Source organism: Dunckerocampus dactyliophorus, chromosome 11, assembly GCF_027744805.1.
Source record: "Dunckerocampus dactyliophorus isolate RoL2022-P2 chromosome 11, RoL_Ddac_1.1, whole genome shotgun sequence".
Classification (NCBI taxonomy): Eukaryota; Metazoa; Chordata; class Actinopteri; order Syngnathiformes; family Syngnathidae; genus Dunckerocampus; species Dunckerocampus dactyliophorus.
In genome coordinates, this window is record NC_072829.1 from 20,731,717 (window position 1) to 20,751,850 (window position 20,134).

The 20,134-nt window shown below is 41.2% G+C and overlaps 2 protein-coding genes across 5 annotated transcripts in view; one reads left to right on the forward strand and one right to left on the reverse strand.

Annotated features, from left to right (window-relative positions):
* itk (IL2 inducible T cell kinase) overlaps positions 1-18,171 on the reverse strand; it is a 29,837-nt gene extending 11,666 nt beyond the window's left edge. For 2 of the 4 annotated variants that reach the window (XM_054791517.1, XM_054791515.1), the window contains exons 1-2: positions 17,922-18,171; positions 4,254-4,394 (exon numbers count right to left, since the gene is read on the reverse strand). In XM_054791517.1, coding sequence (XP_054647492.1) covers positions 4,254-4,264 — 11 coding nt within the window. In that variant the 5' untranslated portion in view covers positions 4,265-4,394; positions 17,922-18,171. The remainder of the gene's footprint in view (positions 1-4,253; positions 4,395-17,921) is intronic. The other 2 variants (XM_054791520.1, XM_054791519.1) reach the window with 2 other exon arrangements.
* lonrf1 (LON peptidase N-terminal domain and ring finger 1) lies at positions 704-17,770 on the forward strand. Its single transcript, XM_054791521.1, has 12 exons — positions 704-1,332; positions 2,600-2,718; positions 4,295-4,417; positions 5,846-6,031; positions 6,119-6,245; positions 6,366-6,441; positions 6,574-6,688; positions 9,564-9,685; positions 9,797-9,955; positions 14,564-14,726; positions 14,832-14,981; positions 15,812-17,770. Exons 1-12 carry the CDS (start codon positions 1,035-1,037, stop codon positions 15,959-15,961), a joined length of 1,788 nt encoding a protein of 595 aa, XP_054647496.1. The 5' UTR covers positions 704-1,034; the 3' UTR covers positions 15,962-17,770.
* Positions 18,172-20,134: the final 1,963 nt, after the last annotated feature.

Genomic DNA, 20,134 nt, shown 5'->3' on the forward strand with positions numbered 1-20,134 from the left:
TCACAAAATTAAATTAATTCGTTATTGAGATTTCTTACTTAGCTTAGCATATATTGGCATAGCATCTTTAGCATCTTTAATGCAATCAAAGTGGTCAGCCTATCGTTTTTTTTGTTTGTGGCCATGTTGGAAAACCTTTGGACACCCGTGCAACAGATGTAGTGCATTTATATGTACATACATATATTTGGATTTTTGTTATTCTCAAGTGTTTGTTAGCCTTTACTGGAGCAGAGTTCTCAATAAGGCAAGTTCAACTTGATGTGCAACAAATTGTGTAACTTTTTTGTGATGCTGCTTTCATGCTTACAATTGAAGATCATTCCCTTCAACCTTTACTTCATTACATATATGTTATTTAACTGATTTGCCAACGGTATGTTTTGAGATGTAGGACAAACATGCAGGAACAGTTTGTTCAATATTGACCCCACCCCTTCATTGATTTCTTGACCTGAGATGCCCCCTAAGTCGACTTTAGGTTATAAAATTAAACTTTTGCCGCAAATGACAAAAACACACACCCGCGCGCGACTACGAATTGCCTCTGTGAGTAGGTTTTAAGTATTCAGTTAAAATTACGACCGGAATTATGTTATGAAACTCGAAATCTTTGCGTTTCACAACAGGGCTGACGGCAAGCCGCTCAGCCAATGAGTACTCGCTGTTACGTCACGTGGTCTTTATTTATGTTACGCAATGGTGTAACACAGTAACCTGGCATTGTGGCTGTGTGGATATCTCCAAACTAAACGGGGTTATTTGCGGACAAGAACGCATAGAACAAACATATTCCGCTTCGATTTGTCGAGCCGTCGCTTGAGTTTCATTTAAACGTGCACGCCATGCATGTCTTCTTTTATTATTTGGGTCGGAGTTTGGTCAATATGCGTGTAATTGAGAGGAAAAGACAATGTGTGCGGCTGAGATAGGTTCGTCTGGTAAATGACACTCAATCGAGGAGAAAAGTCTCCCGGTGTTCCAGGTTTGAAAGGAGAATAGCAATTCGCGCTGGTGACATAACCCTTCGAGCCATGGAGCTGCTGGATTGCCCGCTCTGCCGCTTCCTGATGTGGGAGCCGGTGAGCACGTCCTGCGGTCACACTTTTTGCAGGAGGTGCGCCGCCACCTATCTCCCGTCTAAATGCCCCACATGCAAAGAGAGGTTAAAACCGCGAGAAATTAGGAGTATGAAGAACAACGTTTTGCTTATCGGAGTCATTGAAAAGTGCTACCCCGAGGATGCAAAGATGAAGTGCCATCTACAGGAGAAGCTCCGGACCAAACAGTACCAGGACGCTTTACGCGCTGCCAACGACGGGATTCAACAGGGTGAGATATGCCTGCAACAAGGACATGCAACATCCTTCAAACTTAAGGTTTAACGCGCATTTTCCGTACAATCTTGCCTATACAAAGTTTGTGCCAAAAGGCTCTTATTTGTTGTACATATTTCTTCGAATGATGATCAGAGTTAGACTGAATGGAAAACAAGAAAGTAACGAGAGAACGTGATTTGCTATGTAAAAAACACTAAAAACAGCTGACAGCTGATTTGGATATTTACCTGCATTGGATTGGTTTTAGAATGTTTTTAGAAACAGAAATGTGAAGAATATGAAAATGTCACCTGCATCCTTGAATTTTTCAATGTATATATACATTGAAAAAAGTTTGGGCACCCTTGCACTTAGACTCAAAACCCAGAATGGAATGCCATCTCAAAAGACAACATTGTAAATTTTATTATCAAATGTGGTCTGCAAAAGTGACTGGCTGCTCCAAATCATCCATGTGGACCCATATTTGGAAATATCATCTTAAACTGTTGTCATCCTTTTGAGTTTGAGGCAGTAGACCTTTTAAAGGCACATGCAGTAATTGGCGGACAGTAACTGAGCAGTGGCTCCCAATACAGTGAACTCTCATTAATTTGGTATGCCTGCTACTTCTACACCCTGTTTTTACTACTCAGGAAGCCTTCAGTGAATGGTTTAGTGACCCATCATGCATCATAATAATTGTAAGTCCAATTAAATAACATTGCCTTCCAGCACAAGGGAAGGGCATGGACTTATGTATTCTTCCTGGTGCAAATTCTCTAAGCAAATTCTCATTGTATTGACTGATGACCAGTCCAGGGTGTATCCTGCCTCTCGCCCGAAGTCAGCTGGGATAGGCTCCAGCACACTCCCGCGACCCTAGTGAGGATAAGCAGCATAGATAATGTATGGATGGATTCTCATTGTATAAATTCAAAGTGTAGGCGGAGTCTTTAAGTAAGCCATACTATGTAACTTTTTTATAAAACCTGCATGACTTGTAGGGCGGGTTTAACAGTTACCAAACCCCTTACTTGTGTAAATCTATTTCTTTGTGGACTAAAATTAACCTGTTATATCATCAGAGAAGACCTAAACGTTTACGGACACAAGTTTATTTATTTTTTTTTAAGTTTGAAGTTACACTTAAATTTAAACTTAGCATGTGCACAACTGTTGGTTGAGACCATGTGGTCATGATGATCTGTTTTCATGTCAATATTTATGTAAAGAGATGTGTGTGTGTGTGTGTTTTTGCTCATTGTTGTCATCTTTAGTCCCAGATGACTTGAGTCTGAAGCTGTACAGAGCTGAAGCAAACTGTGGACTGTTTCATTTCTCTGATGCTCTGACCGACCTTGACTACCTCTGCTGTCTTCGACCCAACTGGACTGAGGTGAGATGCAGAATTGTGTCGGCTGCAAATTTACATAATGCGCATTTGCATACATGAATGTCTCCGAACCTTAGACAATCTGATGAGAACCGATAGGACAGCTGTACAAGAAATTCTGTCCTTCCGAATACACTCCTGATCAAAATCTACAAGAATTTACATTTTGAAATTGGTTTGGCCATGCTTGATGCCAGTGTTTCAAGGAGACTAGTGGGAATGTTGCTCCGGGTGGTGAAGATGGCTTCACGCAGGGCATCCACTGTCCGGAACTGATGTTCATTTTTGTAAACTTGCCCTCGCCATCCATCCCCAAATGTTCTCAGTTGGATTTAGATCAAGGGAACATGCAGGATGGTCAAAATATGTGACGTTATTCCTCTGGAAGAAGTCCTTTGTCAGGCGGGCATTGTGAACTGCTTCGTTGTCCTGTTGAAAAACCCAGTCATTACCACACAGACGAGGGCCTTCAGTCATGAGGGATGCCCCCTGCAACATCTCCACATAGCCAGCTATCTTTTGACGCCCTCGCACAATGTGAAGCTCCATTGTTCCATTGAAGGAAAAAGCAGCCCAGGTTGTGATGGCACCCTTTCCACTGTGCCGTGTGATCTCCTTGTCATGCAAGTAACGCTGGAAGCCATCAGGACAGTCAAGGTTACATTTTTTCCTCATCAGAGAATTAAACTTTCTTCCACCTTTCAACGTCTCTTTCAATGTGCTGTCGTGCAAATTCCAAGCAGGCAATATTGTGGCATTGAAGGAGACGAGGCCATTGAAGATGTTTTTTGTTCTTAAAACCCTTCTCTTGCAGATGCTTGCTGATAGCTATTGGCCTGCACTTGGCACCAGTAATAACCTTCATTTGGGTCGAGCGTCGTCCCGTGTCTTCACGGACAGCTAATGGGATTCTCCGGCTCAGGGCCGGTGAGATACTTTTGGGTCTGCCACTTGACTTTTTTCTTCCATAACCCCCAGGATCTGTGAAGAAGTTTCAAATGACTGTCTTACTGCGTCCATCCTCAGCAGCAATGGCGCGTTGCGCAAAGCCTTGCCTATGCAGCTCAATAATCCGACTGCTTTTTTACCTTTGCCATCAAGACATCATTCCAGTGTGAAAATGACATTGAATCCACATTTTTGCCAAGATTTTGGCTTTGAAAAGTTGTGGTCTTAAACTTTTGAGCTGATGAACAGCCTATTTCAGTTTAATGGTTGCTTACAATAAATTGCTTATTAAATTTTTTTGTCTCGCTCCCTTTTCTTCTTTTTGCATTTTGTAGCTGTACGTAGAACCTCCTTGAGATCCCACATTGCAAAATGTAAATTCCCGCAATTTTTCAACTGGTCTTAAAATTTTGATCTGGACTGTATTGTATTATAATGCTCAGTTTTGAATTGTTTTTTTAAATTTCTGCTGCAAAGCATCATTCTGAGGTGTGTCCCTGTCATGTGGCTAAAGAAGACATTGTCCTGGAATTAGGGCTATGCACTGTGAACCTCTGCAGTGAGACTGTAATAAAGTAATCCACTCATACAGGCTGTACATGTATGCTGATCCGTGCTTCTCTTTGTGCAGGGCTTCTTTCGCAAAGGGAATGTACTGTTGGAGATGGCTCAGCAGACAGAAGCCCTCATCCAGTTTCACCGTTGCCTCAAACTTCAAGCTGACTTTGTTCCTGCAAAGAATCAGATCAAGAAGGTTTGTTCATACCACCTCTCACTCCATGATGTAACGAATAACACGCCATAGCAGGGTTACGACTACATAGGGTTCCGATACCAGCGCATTGTTGTTGTCATCAACCATAGACGAAAGAGTATCCGCTAACAAAACTGTTACCACGCATTCACCACAGGCGTCCTCCTCACTTGTGCCGCAGAGCGCTCTGCCTGACGCGTTCACAGCCACACAAAACAGCCGGACATCACAAACTCTTAACACTCCACAGAACTTCCGAGGTGCTACAATATCATACTTGCCTCGAGAGAGGAGTTTATTACAGCCTCATATAAAATCAGGAGTAATGATAATGAAGTTATGTGAGATGTTAAGGGTTCTGTGTCGTCAGACTGTCTATGAAGCGTGAACATGTCAAGCTGAGAGCTTGTTTGTGTGTGTGGGGCGCTGCATGTGTGGAGACGGCCATGTTTGCTGATTTTCTTGTGACGACATGTGCTAATACAGTACCCTCGCCACTTTGAATTTCAGGGCTTCACTCTTACCACGGTTTTTCCAAAATATATTAATTCATATATCATGCTATTTCTTGGTTAATACAGCTATTAATAGTAAAACAAATATGCATATTAACACAACTTTTACATATTTTTTTCCCCAAACTAAGCAGTTTCAAGCATAAAAAAGGTTAAATGAACTAAAATACAAATATTAGGCATTCTGAAGACGCATTCAAAGACGTTGTGATGATATGTAATATTCTACACTGGTCACTAGGTGTCAGTAATGTTACTGTAATGCTGTAATGTATGGTGAGACACATAAGCACCAGAATTGATCACCGGAACAACAGGATTTTATTGCAGGTTTGAATTATCGCACAGCAGGCACAATAATCCCAAACATGGGCTACTGTTGGGGCTGTAACCTGCGCCAAGCTAAAACTCAACTCTTAACCCCCCGACGTCACTTCCTGTCTGCCCCCCACGCACATTTACAGCAACACACAGGAACATGAGTCCTATTTATGTCTTTAATTATTTTCTGTTATTTTGTCTATTATATTGTGTAATATAAGTATGAACGTATGACTATGGGGGTGTTATTTCATGCCTAGAGGGCTCTAATAATGCTAAACATATTTTGAAGGTCGTAAACAGGTTTTCTATGGTATAACTAAGAAAATATTCCCTTTTGTAAATAAGGATCGTACTGTGCAGAAATTCACTTATCACGGTCGGGTACCGTGATAACAAGGGGTTACTGTATTCTTTTGGCATGGTTGCATAATAAGGTAAACAAAACTCTGGTATCGGAATTGTATCGGTGTGAAAAAAATTGTATTTATCGCATCCCGACTTCTACAACCTTACTGACGTCGGCCAATAGCCTGTAGCCAACTCTGAAAGTGTCAGTTGAAACGGACATACTTTATTTGTAAAACTGCAGGTCCTAGAAGCAGAGGGTATATCAGTGCCAGAGGACGCATCCAGCCTCATGCAGGTGTTGGCTGATTACCTAAAAAAAGCTTACCCCATTACAAGCCTTAGTGGCACGCAGGGGCCAACATACCCTGAGGGCTTCAGACATCCACATGGCGACGCAGAGGGCAAAGAAAGGAGAGAAACATACCAGGTGTGTGCTGCAGATGGGGTGATGAAAAGAATGCTTGCATGGTGGGAGGTGATTGCTTGTAAGTTGCAAAACTGTTGTTTTCTTTAGAGCTCCAAAGCGAAGCATGACGCAAGCACCGAGTGCTGCCTGAGCCTCTGCCAAGCTGTTTCCTTTCTCCCCGCCACTGAAGACGATGAGGAGACGATGACGAGGAAGGAGGATGTCAATGGCAGGGGTACATAGAAATTCTTATTGGACGGCCATTGTCATAGTTTAAACACAACAGCCCTCAGAATTGCACACAACTCAGAACAATAACTAATTTAAGCAAAACCTAAACTTGCTTTCATATCAGGTGCAAGTCTTAACTGCGGAGATAAAACTCTCAGTGTCCTCTCTGTGTCAGACTTCGAGTGCCCGCTCTGCATCAGGTCAGTGTCCTGCTGCTACTTTTCCTATAAAATCACTCACATCTGTCTGCGTGGTTGCAACTCGAACAGATAATAACACATGTTCTCTATAGACAGCATGTTTTGTTTATTTCGCATGTCTATACTTTAAAGGTTGTTTTTTGAGCCAGTTACCACTCCCTGTGGTCACACATTCTGTAAAAACTGCATAGAGAGGAGTCTGGACCACAACCTCCGCTGTCCACTCTGCAAACAGCCACTACAAGAGGTAACCATAGCTAATCTCATGTACACTCGCTGGCCAACATTAGGTACGCCTGCAAAGCCTGATGAGATTTGATACCAGAATTGCATGGAAAATTCTGCCTTTACACACACAATAATTATTATTTTTGATTGACAGCATGAGAGGAATCAGTTAAATATCATGACCTTATGTTGTATAGGAATTCCTTATATTGTGCTCCTGTGGAGATTCAAACCTGGATCTTCCGGTTGTGAGGCAAACGTGCTAACCACTACGACACCATGCTGATCATTAATGGCCATCCTGAACAAAGTATCACAGCAACCTATAATAATCCAAACTGTTATGCAATGATGGCACACGCAAACATGTTTAATCATGTGGCGAGCAGTGCGGCTGTGGGCCATTTTTCTTCATTAATTCACCAGTTATAAACATAACAATGCCATCTTGTATAATAAGATTCATATGGAACTTTGCAAATGATGTCTTGAACAACCAAATAACCTTAAGATATTAGAAGTCTGTGTTTCCCATACATTCATTTATTCGTGGTGGCCTGCCACGGAGAAATTTGGACTGCCACAGATAAATTTGGCAGTACTTTTTCCCCCCCAATGCAACCAACACCTGTATGTCAATAACTTAATGTTTCGTTGTTAAATAAGGTTTAAACACATGAGATAATGTCGCACATTTCTTATGAGACAAGCCCAAAAGGTCCTCGTCATGGCAGATGATGCAAATTAAATGATGATGTCATCCACCACTCCTCCACAAGCACATGGCACAGATACTATGGGCCTGTGGGCAACAGTAAATGTGAATTAAATTCCATGTTGGTTTGCCCTCATGTTGGTAACAGACTCTAACTTGGGTCAAAAATAGAATATACTAAATCAGGGGTCTTCAATTAAAATTGAGTAAGGTCTTTCACATCGAAGGTCCGAACCTCATTTTGCCTTAAACTGCATCAAACAGACCAGTTCATAGCGGTGCCGACTTTACACTGCTGCTCGCAAGTCAGTGAGGAAACAATAGCACTTTGTTAGGCAGGAGCCAATCAGGAGCTATTAGTGCACTCACAATAGGCTTGTCAACCCAAGACAATATGTAACAGTTTGACCCACGTTTTTTTCAAAGAACACTTTACTAACAGCACTAAATTCATCACACCGCGACTTAATACTCAAAAGGTGTATATACAAATACACAAAGATGTCCCAATATCAGTTTAAAATAAAAAAAAACCCAACATGTTAAAGTTTTCCTATAAGGCATTGCGATTCAGCAACGCATTCATTGGGGCGCTGCCATGATGTCAGCTTCCCTCTTTTTGCTTTGGGCTCCGGGTCCTCTGACTCCCTCGGGTGGACAGAGGCAGCATTGGTTTTCTCAACCGAAATGCATTAAGGGAATACTTTTGTTTAGTTTAGAGTTTAATGCTGTAAGATGAAACCATGAGTCAAACTGTTATATTGACGGATGACCTCCTGCAATTTCCAATGGGTTGACAAGCTCTTCGTGAGTTTATTCATAGCTTGTGATTGGCTTGTGTCAAATAAAGAGCTGACTGGTCCTTACGGACTCGTGCGTGCCACAATATGCCACTTAATGACGTGGACATGTGCGGCTGAAACACCGATGCGGCTTATATACAAACAAATCTGGCTTTTTTCCCTCCAAATTTAGTGGGCGGCTTATACACCGAAATTTACATATATATAATGAAACTCGGCACATCTCCCTATTGTTTCAATACAACACAATTAACTTGGCACCTACATTATGTTTAAAGAAAGTAGAAGCAAAGTTCACATAAATAATAAAATGTTTGACTGTACAAACAATTAAGTGAACACAGTGAAGAGGCTAATATATAAGTTGAATAAAACTGCACTTCTTAAGTGTCTTTTTAAAAGAAAAGCTGCAACAGTACGTCCTCTCTTAAAGATTCAGATGATTTTTGTTGTAGCTGACATTGTGATTTGCTTGATTTTGTCACACTTTTTTTTTTTTTTTACCTTTGAGTAAGGTCTCTACAACAGAAGCAGTCCTTGACAACTCTCCCGTCTGTGAAGGATGTTTTGTTTTGCCCCAATACCCATACAATCCTTAGTGAACATTAATTTGCATATTGCTGTGCTGTAAATGAATGTGTCATGACTGCAGATTTTTCTTACTGGGCTTCGCTGGATTCTTTTTAAGTAGGCCATGGTGCTCTCATTCACTTCTTAAGAAGTAAACACGATATCATTGGCTCATTTCCCATCACACAATCGTAATAACTGACGTAATTACACAGCGATCGGTCCATTAGCATGATTGTATGTGGCTATTATTATATTGTAGTTCCCATCCTTTCTATTCAGCTTATCCTCATTAGGGTCGCGGGGGTATGCTGGAGCCTATCCCAGCTGACTGGAGGCGAGAGGCGGGGTACACCAGCCAATTGCAAGGCACATATAGACAAATAATATAGATCATTCACGTTCACATTCATACCTATGGACAATTTAGTCGCCAGTTAACCTAACATGCGTGTTTTTGGAATGTGGGAGGTACCCGGAGTCTTCCCGAGCTCCTGACTGTGTGGCCAACATGCTAACCACTAGGCCACCGTGCGGCTATTGTAGTTCCCATTCACTTTAATTGATTATGAGTTTGTAAAGGGCCATCACTGGGTCCGTATCCGGATGTTTCTGAGAATTTCCAATCAAAATACTTTCTTCGAATACGTGATGCTGACACGACATAATACTCTGCTGTAATATTGTTTTCCATAAGCCATTTAGTTGATTTGATGTTTGACCACAATGTCGTGTGCGTACGAAGATTTTGATTTGATATCAATATACAATTATTCCGGCTGACTTCCGTCCTGTTCTTTTTGCAGTACTTAAAAAACAGAAAGTACAACGTGACGGTGCTGATTCAGCACATCATGGACTGCCTTTTCCCCACACAGTTGGCTGAAAGGAAACAGATCCACGAGGCTGAGATGGTTGAACTGTCAAAGTAGGTGCTGCTGAGGGAAACATCTCATAATCTGCAACACTTTGTCAACACATATTTCCGCCTGTTTTGTTATCATGTCATCGCATCTACTGTCTATCCTCTCCTCTGCAGCCTCACAAACGATATCCCTATATTTGTTTGCACTGTGGCCTACCCTGGTGTGTCCTGCCCGCTGCACATCTTTGAGCCACGCTACCGACTGATGATGCGTCGCTGCATGGAGACGGGAACTAAGAAGTTTGGCATGTGCAGTTATGAACATGGCAAAGGGTATGTACACACGCTTCTCTATTTTAACCAAAACATTCACTTCTACCCAAATGATAAATCTGAGACGACAAGCTTTCGAGCAAGTTTGGTTTTTTCCCTCAGAGTAGTGGGAGAGAGCGTACTTACTGAAGAGGCATGGCAGTGATGCACAAGCAGACAGCGCAGTGGGAAAAGTTTTAACCAGTCATATGTGACCTTGAGGAGGAAGAAAATAGCAGCAGGGTACCCAATCTGCCGAGAGATGTGTCATGCTTTTTCATCCCTCACAAATGTTTCACTTCATCAGTTGGCTCACAAGAATAGAATTGAAATCACAATCTGAAAACTACAACAGCAAGAATTTTAAAGCAACAACAACAAATATCTATTCTGCAGCTATTGTGACTCTAACTGTGACTAACTGTGCAATTTGGTGCAGTCGTGATTTCCTTCATTAGAAGTGGTGTAGTGCATACCTTTTAGACAGTGAAACTTTCAGAGGGAAACAACTCATCCCAGGTTGCAGGCTGATGTCCAAATTTCTTTCAAAACGTCTTCCCGTAGCAAATCTAAATGAACTTGTTTCAAGATCAAAGTGTCGCCATGATAACACCTTTATTGACGGTGCATTTACTGTACAGTTTGTTACAGTAGTTCCATGGCAACGTTTTAAACTATCATACGTAAGTATAAGGAGAGGGTATATATAATGGGAATAACCGAAAGGAAGTCAAATTACTATGCTATATGGCTGAAAGATACATTAGAAGAGAGGGAGCAGGCAGGTGTTTGCAAAGCGATACTGTCACCAATGGTGTTTTATAGGTTTTACTAGAAAATGTGGAAAAAACACATTACCAGATTTGCCAATGTGTGTGCGTTGTTCAAATGCAAAAGCACATTTACACTGTATTATTATTATTTTTTTGTTACTTGAATACTACTATTTTGAATTTCACGGCTTCACTCTATCATTGTTTTTTAAACATCTATTAATTAATAAATCATGCTGTATTGTGGTTAAATATGGCCTTTTAAGTAAAAAAAATGTGTATTTAAGCGAACTGTGTGGTTTTTTGCCGCATTTTCCAGCATAAAAATGTATAAATGAACTAAAATACGAATATAAACCATAAAGAAGACTATTGGAATTGTGAATCTAGTATTCTACATTGGTCACAAGGTGTGATTGCCAGAACAACAGGATTTTTATTGCAGGTTTAAATTATCTCACAACAGGCACAATAATATTAGCAATAATAACAATAATGTTATTATTGTTATGATGACTATAGTCACCATAATAACTAGATGCTGAGGGTTAGGTCTCACGATGGACACAAATGAGCGTTGCTACTCTCCGCTCTTCTGCATCTCGGGAGCAGTCTTCTGAACATTGTTTAAAGTTGCTCGCGGCTTTTCGGGCCCGAGCACTAAGTGTTTCCTTTCCATTGTATATTTCGTCATACCAGGATATCATCGTCATCACACATATGATTGTCAAGATCAAAATAAACACTAATGTAATGAAATATATCATAAAAATGCATGTACACCCTTTAAAATGCAATATATTTCTCATGACCACTTTTTACCATTGTGTTTGGAATATCAAGATATGTATTGCATGAAACTACAGTATTGTTTGTAGACTGTACCATCAGTGTGAAAACAGTGCCATCGTGTGGTGGAAAGTATGAACTTTGCAGGATACCATCTTTTGGGCCAACAGTGCCATTGTGTGGTGGAAAGTGTGCACTGCCTCAGTAACTATGACATCATAGGTGCTCGTCTTCATCATAGGTGACTGATGTGATAAACACAGCGAAGTGGGATCCCACATACTGTAGTACGGCACAGCCCAGATCTGTCTCGGCCATCTGTCCATCCATCTATCCATAGTTCCATTTGGGCTCATTTGGTCAACGTCTTCCTGTTTGTTTTAGAACATGGGCTACACTAACTTTTTTTTGTTCATCCCATCAAGACGCACATTCTCCACCAGATTTCAAGTCAGTCTGTCAAACTGGTGGTAGGATAGAGGGAAAATGTAGCAAAAATGAATATGTTCCGGTTCTGAGTGAATTTTGGAGCTGCTGGTTCCGGACCACCAAAATATTGAAATGTTTGCCGGTCCTGACACGTGCAAATTTTGGTGAGTTTTCATGCATGTTTAGTGCCCCAAACCGGTGATGATGATAATAAATAATAACAACAATAATAAATAACATTTACAATAGGACCCTTGCACAGGCAAGGTCTTTGTGCTCGGGCCCTAAAAATGGCAAAATGAACTACAAGACAAAATATAAGCCATGACGAAGACTATTCAAATTATGAATGTAGTATTCTACATTGAGTACAAGTACAAGTGTCAGTAATTGTTTGGTGGGACAAGCACCAGACTTGAAGGCCAAAACAACAGGCTTTTTATTGCAAGTTTAAATTATCGCACAACAGGCACAGGAATGATAACATTGTAATAACAATAATAATCATAATAACAACACCGGCTACTGTTACGGCCATAACCCACGGCAAGCTAAAGCTCAACTCTGAACCCCTGACGTTACTTCCTGTCAGCCACCCATTCTGCTAAACTACTAGCACCAGAACACATTGAGACACACACGAGCATAAGTTTTATTTATGTCTTAAATGACTTATTTTCCCTGATTATATACTATACTGGGTAATACGAATGTAAAGGTGATTACCGCAAATTCCGGCGTATAAGCCGCAGGTGTTCACGTCATAGAAAGGGATATTTACACAAAGATTTTTAAAAAACTTTTTAATAAAATAAATGTTTTTTTTTCCCCCCAAACAGTGCAAAGCACGGCTAAGTACAAGAACACGGCTAATTAAACATTGCAAAACAGTAGACGGCTACGGTAGTTAAACAGTACTTAGTGTAACATAAGTCTACATCGTCATCGTCTTGGGAACTAAAATCACTAAAGTCTTCCTCTTCCTCTTCCGTGTCACAATTGAACAGCATCATAATTCCTTCGGCACACAAGTAGGAGATCTCTCTCTGTTTCTCGGTCTCTCTCTCTCTTTGGATGTCGCTCTACATGTCGCTGTCGGTATCCTCCTCCTCTTTGTTTGAGTGTATATGCGGAAGTTTGTAACTGTTTACTCGTAGTGGGAAGGGAGTTGTTGACACAAAGTCGGACTTTTAGTCGGATCTGCACAGTGGAAACACCTCGGCCGTCTGCTCTCTGTGTATTTATCCCGTCTTCAAGCACGTCCTCTCGTTCAGGCCATCTGCTTTTCTTACCTCTGAAAGCGTGTATTGTCTTTTTGCTTTGCGTCAGCTTCTCATGTTGACATCGCCAATGTCTCACCATACATTCATTTAAGCTAAGCTTACACGAAGCAGCCCTGTTTCCTACTCTGACAGCCAAATCGATCGCCTTTAACTTGAAAGCAGCATCATATGCTTTTTGCCGTCGTGTTTTCCAATGATGGAGTGTGACTACTGGGTTGTCACTGCGCATGTGCAGAACACGTCTACATCCGGGCGCCGCGTCTACATTCCGGTGCAGCAGGTGGAGGTATGTGCCTAAGCGTTGGTTGCGACCCACCACAAAACAAGAAGAAGAGGGTTTACATCTGGTGGTTTATTTTCGGTAGTCAGTGTGAGATGGATGGAGATCTCCAAGAGAACAACACGGCATTATATGTTTTGCTTTATTGTATCTGTATTTGTATTTATTGATGCATAGGATACTCAGCGCATATGACGTGTATGCCTGTGGCGCTATGTTGCGTAAGGTTTATGTAGGGTGACTTGTGAAATTGCTGGATATCACACATTGTACTGTATCTGCTGGAGTTATCCTCTGGACTTCATAAGAACCACGGTACAGTGGCACCTTTGTGGCCGCCTTTGAGTCATCATAGTGCGTGGTTCCCCCCCGGCAGATGCAGGGATGTGTCAACAACACGATCGCTGCACAATTCCAGTACGTCCCCTCTTTTTTTTTTTTTTTTTCATTCATCATAATAGGCTTTGCAATTTTGATGGTATATTTATGGTATTTATTGAATAAAACAAATCCAACAATGTTTTCCATTTCATTTTAGTATAAATTGTGCTTGTTGTTACTGACTGTAAACTGCAGCGTGTGGATAACCGGCTCCACTCAAGTAGAGCAACAGGCTTCGCAAATGCAGAATGGTGGCTTCTCTGCATTTTTTGGTTGTTTCCTGAACTTTTTTTGCCCTTATGATGGACTATCTTAGTAATAGCGTTTTCCGAAATACCTATTTAAACGATTAGTAGTAGTCCTGAAGTATAAGAGATGTCATGGGATTAGAACATGACCACACCAAGCCTCATGGGAAATGGAGCCGCACCGGCGTATAAGCCGCAGGGTTCCAAGTTTGTGAAAAAAAGTATTCACCGGAATTTACGGTACATGGATGTTATTTCATTGTCTAGTGGGCTCTAATAAGGTTAAAAAACGCATTTAGAAGATTGTAAACAGCTTGTCTATGCCATAACTATAAAAATATCCCATTTATAAACCGTACTTGGTGGAAATTCACTTATTTCGGTCGAGTCTGGAACCGATTAAATTAATGTTGTCGCTATATTATCCCTCATTTGCCTTTCCTAAGCTTTGCGGACTATGGTTGCATGTTGGAGATCCATGGCCTGGAGCTGCTGCCTGATGGACGGTCCTATGTCGACTGTGTGGGTGGCAGCAGATTCAGAGTCCTAAAGAGAGGCCACAGGGATGGATACCACACTGCTGATGTCGAATACTTGGAGGATATCAAGGTTTGGCTCGCTGAAAAAGTTTATTTTCAGTCATGTCATGGGTCCAAGGATCTCCTAACCTCAGTGTTACCCATCTCTTGTTTTCCTTCACTTTTTTTTTTACAGGTTGAAGGGAGTGAATTAGAAATTCTGCAGGATCTCCATGATAGCGTCTACCAGCAGGCACAGGATTGGTACCAACGTCTTGGCAGCCGCATGAAAGATCAGATCAACCAACAGTACGGCACCATGCCAGATATGGATGAAAACATACAGGTGACTGTCCCCAATATAACTAAATGCACATGCACTGGACATTTCATTAGATACTTCTGTGCAATACACAGACCAAAATTATCCATTGGGTTGAAGCGAAATTTTAATTGGGTGTTTAATTGGGTTCTAGCTGGAAATGACTCAAGTCACAAAAGCCTGTAAGACACTGTGTTGCGGTTTGAATTTGAGGTAATCGGTCTCGTTTGTACTCGGTAACACTAAGGTTACCCAGCATACCTTGCAGTTTGTAAAGGTGGATATAGTTTTGCATGTGTGTTAGTGTGTAAGATTTTGATACCCCACATAGCCTGTGTGGTGCAGTCGCGTTGTGTGTTCTGTTTGTGTTGATGTAACGGATGCCAACCTGTGAGGCTGTGCAGGTGTACGTTGGTAAACCTCACCCCCTCTGCCTTGAGAGCTGTGCTGAACAGGCGGTCGACAGTCCGGGCTTTTGGCCGTGTGGTCAGCGCTCTCGTCTCCCATTGCGAAGGTCCTGTGTTCGAGCCCCAGTGCGGGCAGTGCGAAGCAGGGCGGGTTCCATTGACTTGTGTTGGATTTGTTCGCACCGCGTTGGTGCCATGTTGGCAGCGTCGTTGGCTCATCGCTTTCACATGAACAGCGCTTCTTTAAATCAGCAAGGTGACGTCTCTGATTATTTACCTTGCGATTCAAGTATGCCGTAATATACTCACAAACGTCGCTTCTTCTATGAAAGTGAGTTTCAAACAGCAATAGTCAACGTCTTTAGGGGCATTCATGATTGACACCCTGCTGCATTTGAAAAATCTCCTTCAGAATAAAAGTGAAGGATTTTTTTTTTCTTTTTCCAGGCCTCACCCAACGGTCCAGCCTGGTGCTGGTGGCTGTTATCTGTCCTCCAGCTGGACCCTGCCTATCAAACCACCGTCCTCTCCCTCACCTCCCTGAAAGATCGTCTGGGACACCTACGCCTCATCCTTGAGTACTTCTCTCAGAGCTAAATATTTGATGGCATTGTGGTGCAATTAATGACATAAAAGGGTCACGTATTACACACACACACACAGAGATATGTTAAGTGAATCTGAGAACCACCGAGCTCACTTATAAAAACATATTTGGGCTGAACTACTCTGAAAAAGAGAGTGGCTGTTTTTAATATCGCAGCTCAAGGCCAAATCACCCAGTTGTTATTGAAAGCTGAGTTTCGTATCACACTTTTTATAATTAACATTGCAAGAATGAACACACATCAGTCACTTGCCAGGCCTGAAGAGTATGCAAAGCTATTGTTTGTCACATACAGTTAAGCCCAAAATTATTACTGCACTAGCAATACATTGAATTAAAGTTATTTTTTTATTTTAAATAGGATTCTTCTACTTGGAAAAGATGGAAAAAAGTGGCAAATGACTAAGAAGTTGTGTTAATGAAAGTTGTTCAGCATTTTCATAGTTTTCCCACATCTTCCACACCAATGCATTGTCCATGCAACATACATGTTAAACTATACCTGCAAACCCACAAAGCTTGCTGGGTAATCTTGTAGTTATTTATTGAGGACAACTAATATGCAGTTTTGAGAAAATATCTGCCGCACCATTCCTGGTACATAACATATACTCTTGAGCATTCAAATCATATTTGCATTGAATATGCCTGTATTAAAAAAAAGTACAAATGTTTCCAGTAGCATTTGTTTTCTCTTTTCTCATAACAAAGAAGCCTTTGCCACTTTCTTGTGTCAATTTCTGCTAAAAGTCATTATGACATAAAAATACACTTTTAACTCAATCATTTGGGCTTAACTACGTTCATTTTCCAAGTGCAGTATGTGAGAATTGTGGAAACAGGGCACTAGGTGTCACTGTTTCTCTCCTCTTTTTACACAAATGAAATGACCGGCCAGGTAGAACTGAATCCTAAAATGTTCTGAATGACATTTTCAAACCCCCGTTGAAATGCACATGGAGCCAAAAGTGTTTTTTTTTCAGGACTATGCACATTAGGATTTTGAAAAAAGATCATTATTAATTGCTAGTTACTGCTTTTAGTCTGCAGAATAATTGTCTGATGCTCATATGTTGTTGTTGGTTGTCTGCCTTAGCTTTGGCCTCTACTCTTTTTTACTTATAGCCGTATTTGTATTTGTGATTATTGCAATAATAATTTATAAAGTGACGCGTAAAGGCACCTACAGTACCTAAAGACCCTTTTCTTATGAATGAAAGCCATGACCTGGCTGCTTTAACAGATAGTTTGTCACTGTGGTGGTGGGACAAAAACGTACATGACTTCAGCTGTTGAGTTTTTTTTTTTTTTTGTCCTGTCCAGCCATTGGGGCTACTGTGTTCTAAATGCCCTTACATGCTAACAGATTTGCTCTGCCAGGGAAAAAGTGGAAGATAGTCTTCCCCTGTTATAGAGATTTTAATTGACTTTATTTGATGTTTATTGTTATGCAAATTGGGAGCAGACGGACCGGAGCAGGAGGGTATAGAGAAGAAGGGAAAAGAAGACCGAGGGGGGAGTGTGGTGACAGGGAGGGACAATACAGAGAGAGACGACAACAACAACAACAGCAACAACAGCAATTGCAATGATAACAACAAAACAACAGAAACAGGACTACATCAGCAAATGTGTATGACTGCCATTATGACCATAATGGAAATGACAAGATAAGTACGGATGCCCACCGATAATATTGGTATCGATATTAGCATAAAAATGTCATATCGGTAGACATCGGTATCGGATTTTTTTTCCCCCGATAATGAAAACCGATATTAAAAAAATGCTTGACACCACAGTTTGTTCACATACAGTGCAAGCCCACCTCCTTTGCGCTTTCCACAGGCTCTTTAGTTCCTGGCCGCTCTGACTGTCCGGAAGTCGGCTAGCTCCACGTTAGCATCTAGCTGTTAGCCATTCAGTGAAGCACAATTAAGCTGCACCTACCCGAAATTCTTGACGTTCTTGCCAGCTCGTCGATCTTGCTCGGTAGTGAATTCACGTTTCCCATGACAATAGATGGTACCGAAGGCTTGAATCTCCACTTCCTTGCTAGCCGCATGACTTTCATCTTAGCCCCGGCTCCGCTGCCGTCTCGATATCAGTGGGTAGACAGGGAATCACACCGATATGCTGGACGTCGCTCTCATGGCACGTAAAATGTGCTTGAATAAACAAACAGAGCTGCTTGAAAGGCATCCAGTCGTGGCGGTGGTGTTAATTCCACAACATACACACATACATACATACACACATACATACACACATACATACGTACGTACATACTGTACATACATAGATACATAGATACTTTTCCCTCTTTAGAGAAATTCACATTTCCAACAGCTCTGCAAAAATGTCCGAATTAACTTAATCACAAAATAAAACAACCAAGGCAAGATGTGAGAGATAAGAAAAATAAGAAAATAGAATAAATAAATAAATGCGGAACAGATCACATCAAATTTATAGTGCAATATACATAATAAATAATAATAATACATAAGGTAATAAGTCCAGTCCAGTCCTTCCACGACAGAAGATATGTGATGTGACACACATTGGTGTCGGTTGATATCGGAATCGGAAATTGAGAGTTGGACAATACTGGCATATTGCTCATCGGCAAAAAAGCTAATATCGGACATCCCTAAAGATAATATCAACGGCCACAGTGATAATACTGCATTGAAACAGTCAGTTATTAGTGGTAACAGTCGTAATAAAAATATCAACCACAAGAGTCAAAATGACAATAACTAATTCCGCTGTTGAGTTCGACAACCTTTGTGTGTTCGTGCATGCAATGCAGGCGGATGGTCCATTACGGGTGTTATATTATATTATATTATATTATAATGGCACGGTCATGTTGGAGATCATCATGTCAGCATCATCTAGACGCATAAGGAGGGAAAACCGTTAAATAATATCATCGCGGTCTAACTCGGGATGAATCCCCACTGTGGTAACATCCATTAACACCTACCTCTGGCCCAAACAGTGTCCCAGCATTGTGTGTGGGGGTCTCTCTGTCATAAATCATACTGCTTTGAGTGCCTGTCACAACATCTGCACGTCTTAACAGCTTCTACATGACAATAATCATGATATACCGTGTGACACTTGCATACTTTTCTACTTCGAGTGCGACATTCCGTGGAATGTCAAGGCTGTATGTTATGTATTGTTGAAGCTTTTCTTGGGTGACGCTATAATTTTTTTTAAATATTAGAAACGTGCCATTGATGTTTATATATGTTTACTGCCTTTTATGTGGTGTACAGGCAACAGTATCACTTTGCTCGGCTTGGAAGCGGAAGCAGTAAGTATGATACTCGCAGACATACAGCATGTCCCACCAAATGAACCAACAGAGTGATGGCGCAATATCCGGCAACTGACTGTTTGGCCATTTTTAGCATTTTGTATGCAGGACAAGCAACCTCATTTGGTACAATCCTGACATCACATTATGACAACAGCTTTCTGATCATCCTAAAAAAGGGATTTCATGTCAACTCGCCATTCCCAGTCACTTGGCAATGTGTGACAACGATGCCTCATCTCATATCGATGCCACAGTTTATTGTTTAGCCTTTACCCCATTACCCTTGATCACGCTGGTATCAATCCTATTGCGTATCACCACTTGTCATTGCAATTCACAAAGACACTTTTATACTGTACAGAATATTTAATGATCTCAAACAGTAATAACAGAACAATGTAGGCTCATTTACAAGTCGTGGAAACACTACGGGTGGATGTGCGACACAGCTACTTATCAGTTTATAACCCTTTAATGCGATACACGCACCAATGCATTAAAGCAGTAATTTGTACCCTGTTTTACCCTTGCAGGTAGCCATCAGCTGTAACTGCTAGATGGATCCCTGCATATTTTGATCACTGGATTGGTAGGCAGCACACTGATATCTTCACCCTTACTCGCATGACAAAAACCAACAGGAGTTCATCAAACAAACATCAATCTCACAAATAACACACAATGTAAATGTACCACACAGACCATGCGGATATCGAAATCAATGCTTACACGCTAATATGCAGTAAGCCCCTGCTCCTTCTTCCATTTTCTTACAAAAAAATTAACAAATTATGTTGTTTCGTGGTTGAATATGGCCTATTATTAGTAA